Source organism: Lactuca serriola, chromosome 6 (assembly GCF_051521515.1).
Source record: "Lactuca serriola cultivar US96UC23 chromosome 6, Lser_US96UC23_V15, whole genome shotgun sequence".
NCBI lineage: Eukaryota > Viridiplantae > Streptophyta > Magnoliopsida > Asterales > Asteraceae > Lactuca > Lactuca serriola.
The window spans coordinates 53,491,373-53,501,220 of NC_136413.1; the positions used below are offsets into that span (position 1 = coordinate 53,491,373).

General features: G+C 35.1%; 1 protein-coding gene across 1 annotated transcript; it reads left to right on the forward strand.

Annotated features, from left to right (window-relative positions):
- The first annotated feature begins 4,453 nt into the window (after positions 1–4,453).
- LOC145058191 (norbelladine synthase-like) lies at positions 4,454–5,281 on the forward strand. Its single transcript, XM_079006101.1, has 2 exons — positions 4,454–4,664; positions 4,745–5,281. Exons 1-2 carry the CDS (start codon positions 4,490–4,492, stop codon positions 5,035–5,037), a joined length of 468 nt encoding a protein of 155 aa, XP_078862227.1. The 5' UTR covers positions 4,454–4,489; the 3' UTR covers positions 5,038–5,281.
- Positions 5,282–9,848: the final 4,567 nt, after the last annotated feature.

A 9,848-nucleotide genomic window follows, 5' to 3' on the forward strand; every position in this document is an offset into this window, starting at 1 on the left:
AATTTTGGGGAGTAAACATGAGTTTACGGCCCAAGAACACTCTTGTCCGTAAACCTCTCTTCAAGGGCCGTGAACACCTTTTAAGGTGTTAGAATTGCCCTCAAACACCTCCCATGACTTGGGAAAATGTCTAGAATCAACCACAATTGAAGTAGGGGATTTAAACATTAAAGAAACTATGGACATAGGAGTTTACGGCCGTAAACCCCCCCTAGGATTGGTCCATGGGCCGTAAACTCCATAGAATGGCCAAATGATGCCCTAAACTCCCCTATATGGCTTGGAAAAATGCATATAACTTAATACCCATCCCTTTAAGACCTTAATACACAAAAGGAAGGGGCTAGTAGGATTTTACGGCCGTAAACTCCATGTTTACTGCCGTAAACTCCCAAGAATGGTCTATTTGAGGCCTTAAACCCTTCATAAGCCCTAGATTTGAGCCTAGCTTAATTCCATTAGTGAGATAAGACCTTAAATCATCCAAGAGCACACCACCCATGATTTTACGGCCGTAAACTCATGGGGATATGGTCTTAGGGCCGTAAACTCTATAAAGAGTTACTCTTGAAGAGTAAACTCCCTAACTAGGCCATACACACCCTTAGATGCTACCCGGGACACCCTTAGCACTTGACCAAAGTGTTTTCCGCACATTAGGATGTGTATACATGTTTAATTAGTATTATAATTACTAATTGTATGTAAACATATGTCATCATATGTTCATAGGTCATTAAGTGTGTTCAAGTCTTTACTTGACACCGAGCACCCAACCGGCACCTCCATCCGATCCACTTACAACATGTGAGTTCATACCCCTGAATTAACCTTTTAAATGTTTTTACATGCTTTTATGGGGGGGGGATACAAGTTAAAACATGCTAGTTATCATATCAATCATACGTGATTAATAACCCGCATGCACAAGGATTTATCACACTTTCAGCTGTTTTACCAAGTATAATACTATAGATGGTTTTTCCAATACGTCTTTACTTGTTTAAATTTTTTCTCAAATTATCTCTCGTGCTGTATGTTTTACTTCTAAACCAGTTACAACAGTGTTTTAAACAAAGGCTTTCTTTACTTATTGTGTTATTAAATTACATTTAAAACGTGTTTGTGAACGGTTTTCAAATCCTGTTTTACATAACGATATCAAGTCGTAAATTCTTATTTTTAAAGGTTTTACAAAGGTTTTATGAAAGTTTTATTCTATACTTCTAGGCTTCTATTTCATTAAGTGCATGCCTGTACTTGTATAGTTATATAAATAATGTTTAAAAGACTTAGGAAGGCTAGTTAGCCCTATTTCCTTTTCCTCGTTGGGATGTGGTCTGGTGGGTATCCGATATCCGTACGAAGGTCGTTTAAACATTAGTTATATATCATGTATACATGTATAGACATAAAGGTTTACATCGGCCAGTTCATTTCCCTTAGGTAGCAAAGGCATCCGTCCATTTATCACTCATAGATCAGAGACACTAGTAACTATTATAGGAATAGTTAGGAAGTTCTATTTACTCTTTCTAGTACGAGAATTCCAAAGGAGTCAGTTCTTTCGTGAGTATATATCATTACTCCAGCGCCTCTATAGAATTCAGAATACAAGATGCATCTTCAGGACACGGATCTCCCCGTCGTCAAGTTGGTAACCAGAGTCTCTTGGAGGGAGAGCGGGCATTGTGTGTATAGATCTATACGGGACTGACACTCCCGCACCCTGACTGCTAGCTACAGTCAACGGCCTACCAAGCTAAGGGGTGACAAATGTCACATTTATTCCGACGCTTGCAGGGCGTCAAGTACTCTAGTGTCAATCAGTATGGTTACAAGTATCTCCGTGTTTACCTTATAATTCATGGCCTTAAGGTAATGAGAATTAACACTGTATTCTTGAAACAACACTCTTAGGATTATCGTTTGTTTTAGACCGTGCTAGTTGTATCGTTCATTGGATACTGTCTAGGGTCTGTGTTCCTTGTTTTAGACCTTGCTAGTTGTATCGTTCATTTGATACTGTCTGGGGTCTGTGTTTCTTTGTTTTAGACTTTGATAGCTGTATCGTTCATTTGATACTGTCTGGGGTCTGTGTTTCTTTGTTTTAGACCTTGCTAGCTGTATCGTTCATTTGATACTGTCTGGGGTCTGTGTTTCTTTGTTTTAGACCTTGCTAGCCGTATCGTACATTTGATACCGTTTGGGGTCTGTGTTTCCTTTTGTTAGACTGAGCCAGGCGTATCATTCATTCGATACTCTCCTGGAGTCTATGATTTCTTTTGCCTTTGTCAGCAGTATTTTCTGCTGAGGCATATGTTATTTTCCCTAGTATTTTTACTAGTGATATTCTCCTAGTTTCTTTAAAGTCAAATGCCGTATTTTGGTAATGATAGCATTTCAGGGAAAATTTCTCTTTAAAACATAACACTATCGAGTCTTGGTAGAAGACTGCTTTTAATTAGAAAATATAGGATTTTCTGGAAAGGACGCTAATACATCGTAAATTCTAAACTACTACTTTTTATAAAGTTATTTTGAATAAAATGATTACTTACACAAATGACACTAAATACTTATGAACTCACCAACATTTATAAAAATGTTGATACTCGCTTTCAAAATAACTTGTATTCTCAAGTCAGCAATAGACCGGTACACCCATGAGCTTTTGTGAAGCCAGCCTAGAACCGAGCTGCATCTATACTAGTTTCTGTATTATTTTGATGTCTCTATAAAATGTAACTCATGTAAAACTATTACTATTAATGCAATGGTTGTTGTACTTTGATTACTATATTGCATATGTTTTGATACTTGACATGACGTCATCCACCCCAGAACGTTTCCGCCGTTCCGGTTTTGGGGTGTGACAATATCTTACTTTTACATGATTAGACACTTCCAAACAATGATATACCCACGGAAACCCACTACATGCTCTATTTGCTGCTGTTGGTAAGTCTGTAGTTGTTGATTTATAAATGTACGAACAATGGCTAGTCTCATGGGTGTTAAAAGAAAATGGACAGATGGTTGATTCTTACACAAGATAGCATGGGATATCTATCTTTTTATTAAGATAATATATGTTTTAGATCTTGTTTGGTCATGTGAAAGCATATCGGGCCGTTCCAAACATATTTGGGCCAGGACGAAAGAGAAAAAAAAGGCCTTTACACAAATTTCAATAACTTTTTTTATAATAATTCAATAACTAAAAGAAAATTATTTATACTAACTTTTAAATATAACATTTTCGATTACAAAAATCCATATATTTAAAGAAAAATATTTATTCTAGTTTTTTGAGATGCAAATTTGCTAATGAAATCTTCAAGAGTGATATTGTCTATCATATAATTAATAATGTCCATAAAAATTTTGGGCCCCTTTAAAAGATAGGTCCTGGACGGTCTCCCCTATCGTCCATCCTCTGGAACAGACCTAATCATCGAGAAGAGAGAAAGAATATTATTTTATTGGCTTTCCATATTCAACAATTTATTTTATCGTCGATAAAAGAGAAAGAAGATTATTATATTGGATTCCCATATTCAACAATTCATTTGTCCATCTATTTTTAAGGCACAAAAGCTTTAAAGCAACGTGTCTATGACTGTCAAAATTTAAAGAAAAAATACAAAAGTACTTAAGTACATCAGGTCTATTTCATGATCTGTAAATTTTTTTTAGGAGACCAAGAAATGGTAAAGAGAGGTTTTGTGAGAGCGTACTCCTAGCCAGCATCTACTCCTTCTCCCTGCATGTCAACATTTTAAAACTCAATGCTCTCCTCACAACATTACTCTCCCTTATTAAGCCAAGTGAGCAATTATTAAGCCGAGTCAACAATTAATCTACAAGAATAGGTTACCACTCGGTGATATTTGAACAAAACATAAACTTCAATGGTTTTTTTTAGTACAAAGCTCTTACTTGAATGATATTTTTTGAACATGTCAAACTTTGATGGTAATTTTTGAATGTTTTTCAAACACACTTACCATTATAAGTCATTTTCATAGATATAAAAGTGCAAAATAGTCTCTTTAGATGGAGGGATGCATGCTGTAAATTTTTTAAACTATAAGACATAATCTATCTTTTCAAAGGTTGTACTATACCTGAAATTTTAAACAAACCACATATATCATTTTGTAATTTAGTCTTTAACCGGATCCATCCCAAATAGTCCGATTAGTTGATCCATCACATTATACATTATATCACTTTTGATCCCTTCAAGACTTTTCACATGTGAAAATATTCACCAAATTGATCAAATATTCTCCAACGTCCTTAAAAAAAGAGTAAACAAAAGAAAGCCAGCCCCACAATGAATTTGAAAAACATAAAAAGACAATTTATACAGTTAGGAATCCTTGGAAAACAAAAACAAAACAAATTTATTCCACTTAATTTTTCTTTCTTTCTGTATAAATTCAAACTCCGATGAGCATTTGTCACCAAGCAGCATATAAAAATGTTTGGAACCTTATCGGAAGAGACAGAAGTGAAGGTGCCGGCAAGCAAAGCCTGGAAGCTCTACGGCACCCTTGAGCTCGCAAAGGTGGCCGCCGGAAAAGTTCTTGAGGCGATTGATGTTGTTGAAGGCGACGGTGGCGTTGGGACCATTCTCAAGGTCACTGTAAAACGCGGTAAACGTCCCAATCAACTAAAAAGTTGATCACTTTTAGCAAATAAATAAATTATTAATAAGATGAAGTGATATTTTCAGGGTCAGACACCAAGTATTACAAAGAGAAATTTACGAAAATCGATAACGAGAACATGGTTAAGGAGGGTGAAGTGGTGGAAGGAGCCTTTCTGGATATGGGATTTACTTTTTACAGGATCAAGATCGAGATCAAAGACAATCCAAATGATGACACAGGTTTGTCTTGTCTTGTAAAATTGTCGGTTGAATACGAGGTTAAAGAAGAGGCTGCTGCTAATGCTTCTCTTGTCACCAATGAGCCTCTTCTCGCCATTATGAGTGTTGCAAACGAGCATCTCTTGAAATCCAGTTGACGCGAGAGATTTATGGTACGTTTGAAGTGATCCTACAAGTTTTTGATTTGTTGAATAAAGACTTTGTTAGAGAATTACAGTAGATTAGTGTTTTACTGTTTTATTCTCGGTTCATACGATACAAGAACAATCATAGATTGGTGCTGTGGTATAATCTTGTTTGGATAATTAACTTTGTCATTTGGTTCTATCAAATGTTTATATGTAGTTTGTTACTGATTAAAAATAAATTAAAATTTTTCTATACTCATATGGTGAGAGTGAGACACCAGTGAGCGAGCTTTTGCTTATAGACGTGGTGATAGAATAAAAGATGCAACAATCTAATCCTACATAATACATTAATACATCCAACCCAAATAAATGGAATCATGAGTCGGCAATTAAGCATGAGGTGGCGGCACAGGGTAAAGGTGTGGGAAAAGAGAGTGACTAAGCAATTAAGCCGGCTAATTGAGGTGGTGCGGATGTGACGCCGTATAAGTTAAGAATGGGCAGCGGCAGTTCTATGAGCAACCCAACTTCTTAGCTGCTTATCTACCTATACAAAATTTCATTTTGTTAACGTATCTCGAGACCCGCATACTATACATATTGATTAAAATAAAAAAATTAAATATCAAAATTAAATATTAAAACATCACTATACATATTGATTAAAATAAAAAAGTTAAATATCAAAATGTAATATTAAAACATCAACGGTGTGTTTTAACTCAAGATTAATGATACAATCATCATGTCGTAGTATAAAATATAAATTTAATATAAAAAAACTATACTCATTCATAATAATACAAGTGTTTTATTTAAAATATTTATAATGAAATAATTTTGTTTGCTAATAACTTCTATTATTTTATTATTCTCAAAAAGATGTTTAAACAAATTTTATTTGGAAAATACGAAAACAAATAACAAAAAATCTAAGAAAAACATCAAAAAAATATATGTTAGTAGCATAATTTTAAATCCATATAACATATCTAGATGCACCGAAAAGTTTTTGAAAAAATGGAATATATGTGAATTTGAATGACAAATAGTAGCATAATTTTAGGCTAATAATATTGAATAAGAAAAATAAATGGAAAATTGATTTAAATGACCTTAAATATAGAAATTAAAATTTGAAAGGAACGTGTATTCTTAAATCCTTATAAATACATAATTAGGTGACATTTTTAAATAAAATTGATAAATACAAGAAAATGACATGTGGATTTTATTAAATTAAAAAAAAACATCATAAAATGCCAAGTGTCATAATTCATAACAAAGTAACATGTGACAAAAAAAACTTTCATTTATTAGAGATGATAGATAAGTGACATAGATAAAATTGCAAAATGATTCATCTAGTTGTCAAAATTATGTAATTTTGTCCAAAAAAATTTTATGGTGCAGAATGGTTTAGTTTTGGATCTTTTAACGATCTTGGTCTCTATACATTTGAAATTACTTTTATGCCCCTATAATTATTTTTTCCATTTTCTTAATTGTTGTAATCCTTAAATTATTTAGAAATTAAAAAATAGCCCTACCGTCGCACCCACCATCCCCTCTTTACCCTCTCTCGTCGGAGACCACCATCACCGGCTCCTTTTCTTGCCTAGATCTAAATCAAGTGCCCAAAAATCATAGAAATCATACTCAATGCCCAAAAAATCATACTCGGTGCCTAGATGGATGCAAAGGATGTTTAAACCCAAAAATTAAACCTGAATATCATGGACAAAACAAACCCATCAAGTAAAATCAGAAATTTTTGATGAAATCAAAAACCTTGGAAACACAATTCACAAGTATAGCAGCTGAAACTAAATCCTACAACCCCAAAATAAACTTAAACCAAACTTTGTATCATTCTTATCATCTTCATGTTTCAAAATTAGCCGACAGCGTCTAAATGAAAGTAGTAATCTCGTCGATAGCTACGCATGGATATAAAACCCGTCGAAAACGTAGCTCATACGGAGAAGTTATGCAATTTTTAAGAAATAGGGAAATTTCGCGCGCAATCGTGCGCACCGACCAGGGGCGTGGCGTGCTCAGACCCTCCATGGAAAATGTGACATGTGGCATTACACATAAGGCGACATGTCATCATGACCGACCATAAACACGACGCACAAGGAGAAGAGAGCGCGGTGCGCCTTGTGTTTTCAACTATAAATAGACGCAATTTTTCTTCATTTTTCACACCACTTCTCCAACTCTCTCTAAAGTTATCTCATAAGCTTTTAGCCCTTTTTACTCCCTAAGTCCCATTCACTTGCGGTGTCTGATATCCGGAGAATAGAAGCTCAGAGTCAGCGTTTTTCCCGTGTAATCCCTGGTTTTCGTTAGATTACTCTGTAAGTCAAGCTACGCTTATTTATTTTAAGTGTAACTTTTAATTATAGCATATTTATTGTTATGGACACATAATTAAGATTTATCATTGATTCCAAGTCATTATATTGATTGATCAACTTATGGGAGTGATGTCCAGGCTGGATTTAGTGAAGTGCTTAAAGTGGTATTTCCAAATAGTATACTGTGTATACCAAACGAACCCTACCTCCGACATGATCCTACCTGGTTATTCCTTACTTGATAGAGTTTGATGTAGATATTGGTATTATTGAGGAATCTAGACTATTAATATATAATCGTCAGGATTGAGAAACTAGACTAAGAATTAGTGCTTTATATGTTTAGGTCTTTGAGAAGTGTTAAGGCTAAGCGTTTCCCTAACCCCGAGTCACCTACTTTTGTCAGGTGAGTACGTAGTTACTTTCAAGAACATAATTTAATAAAAGTATCTATTAAATGCTAATTAATTTACTTATACTTTGTGCCACTTGTATACTTGTAATAGTACTGCGTACTAGAAATTGTACTGGACATAGTTTACCTTTAGTATGTAACGCCGGTTTCCAGGTATTTGCATTGTTGGCCTTGCTTTGTATTAACTTTGTGTTTTGGCCCCAAACGCCTGGCGTTGGGAATGAAACACTAGGCGTAAGTTTGTAGACACCAAGCGTTCGTACGCATAGGACAAACGCTAATCTTTAGGGTTTGCACCCTATTTAAAGGCTATGTTAACCTCAAAATGTTTCTTATCTCTAGCTTCCGTCCCTTATAGACCTCATTTCGAAACCCTAAGTGTGTGTGAGTGTTTTGAAGCCTTGGAGTAATATTTTGGTATCATTTTAGTGTTCTTAGTGGAGAAGGAAGATCTTTAGAGTGTTGGTGTTGCTCTCTAGCCTTTGGATCTAGACTCTTGGCATCTTGGAGCACCTTTTGGAGGTATAAAGTTCAGCTCTTGATGACTTCTTTATTAGATCTTTCTTAAGTGTAGCTTTATGTTCTTTTTGGTCCCAAGGACTTGACTTTTGTGAGTTTGGATTGCTCCTGAGGTTTGGGTTGTCCTTTCATGCATTTTGGACAATTTAGAATCATAAAAATGTAAGCTTGGACCTTAATACTCTTCCATGCAAGAGTTTTGGAACTTTAGAGTGTGATTTAAGTTAGATGTTGGTGTTGGGGCTCTTTGTATCCATGCAAAGTCATAATGGTTGCAGCTTTATGGCTGTAGACGTTCTTTTAGCATTGAATCATAAGTTTGAGCGTTAGGTCTTAAGCCATTAAGACATTGGTTAAGTATTTGGGATTTTGTGGTTACGCCAGGCGTTTGGGTTAGAATGTTAGGAGTTCGGACGCCAGACATCATTGTGTGGATGCTAGGCGTTCTCGTAGAAGTCCATTGGATCAATTTTGGACTTTGGGCTTCATTTAGGAATTTGGGCCATATTGGGATTTTTGAGCCATTGGGTTGGGCCTTGGTAATTGGGCCAAGCGAGGAAAGGGTAAAATGGTCTTTTACCCTGGGAGTTGGACAAATAAATCAGATTCCTAGTTATGGTTTATGGCCTAATTTTTAATTGGGAGTTTATTTGATTGATTAGCACAGGGATTTTCTGGATCATGCAGTCCGAATATTTAATGGCGGAGACAATACCAGGGCTGTTGGGTGTCTTGCCACCTTAACCCCATGTGTTTAATGTGAAGTAAATTTGGTTCAACCCATTTAAAGAACTAATTACAAGCCTATTTCCTTTAAAACCAATATAGTTCATATACAAGAGGATAAGACATTAAAACCCAACGTTTCATTTTTTTAATTGTGGTAAACCATCTAAAATTTTAAAAGTGTCGTTCTTACCTATCAAAATCGAACGCCAATTTTTATCTTTAAAAATTGTTGCAAAGAGTGTTAAGTTTTTTGATAAATAACAAACAACAAGGTAATTTTAATTTTTTGTAATTTATAATTAATAATATTTTTATTATTAGTAATTTCATTTTGTGTATGAAATGATAAATCAAGATCAATTAAAAAATGATATGCTAAATTTAAGAGTTAAATTTTGGTTATGTTATCGTGATCGTGGGGAAAGGTTTTCGATCTTATTATTGTGCATGCACCCCTTATTCTAAAATCCTGGCTCCGCCCCTATGAGCATTTATCTGATTTTCATCAGTTTGAGGTGAGTTTTCTCACTATGCTAATGGGTCTAAGGCACCAAGATCGGACCATTTATTGTGTTTATGTATCCTAGGATGTAAGATTTCTATGATAGTTATATGTGTGATTTGTTGTATATATGTCGACATATGGGTGGTTGGGTTGAGGCCGCGCACCAACAAACCCTAGATGGTTAGGTTGAGACTGGAAGTCAACATACCTGGTATGGTGAGATTGAGGCCACATGCCAACAAACCTGGATGGTTGGGTTGAGGTCACATGCCAACAAACCTTAATG

Coding starts and splice junctions, on each gene's coding strand:
- LOC145058191 (XM_079006101.1), top strand. CDS start 4,490: ATGTTTGGAACCTTATCGGAAGAGACAGAAGTGAAGGTGCCGGCAAGC. Junction 4,665..4,744: donor CAAGGTCACTGTAAAACGCG/GTAAACGTCCCA, acceptor TGATATTTTCAG/GGTCAGACACCAAGTATTAC.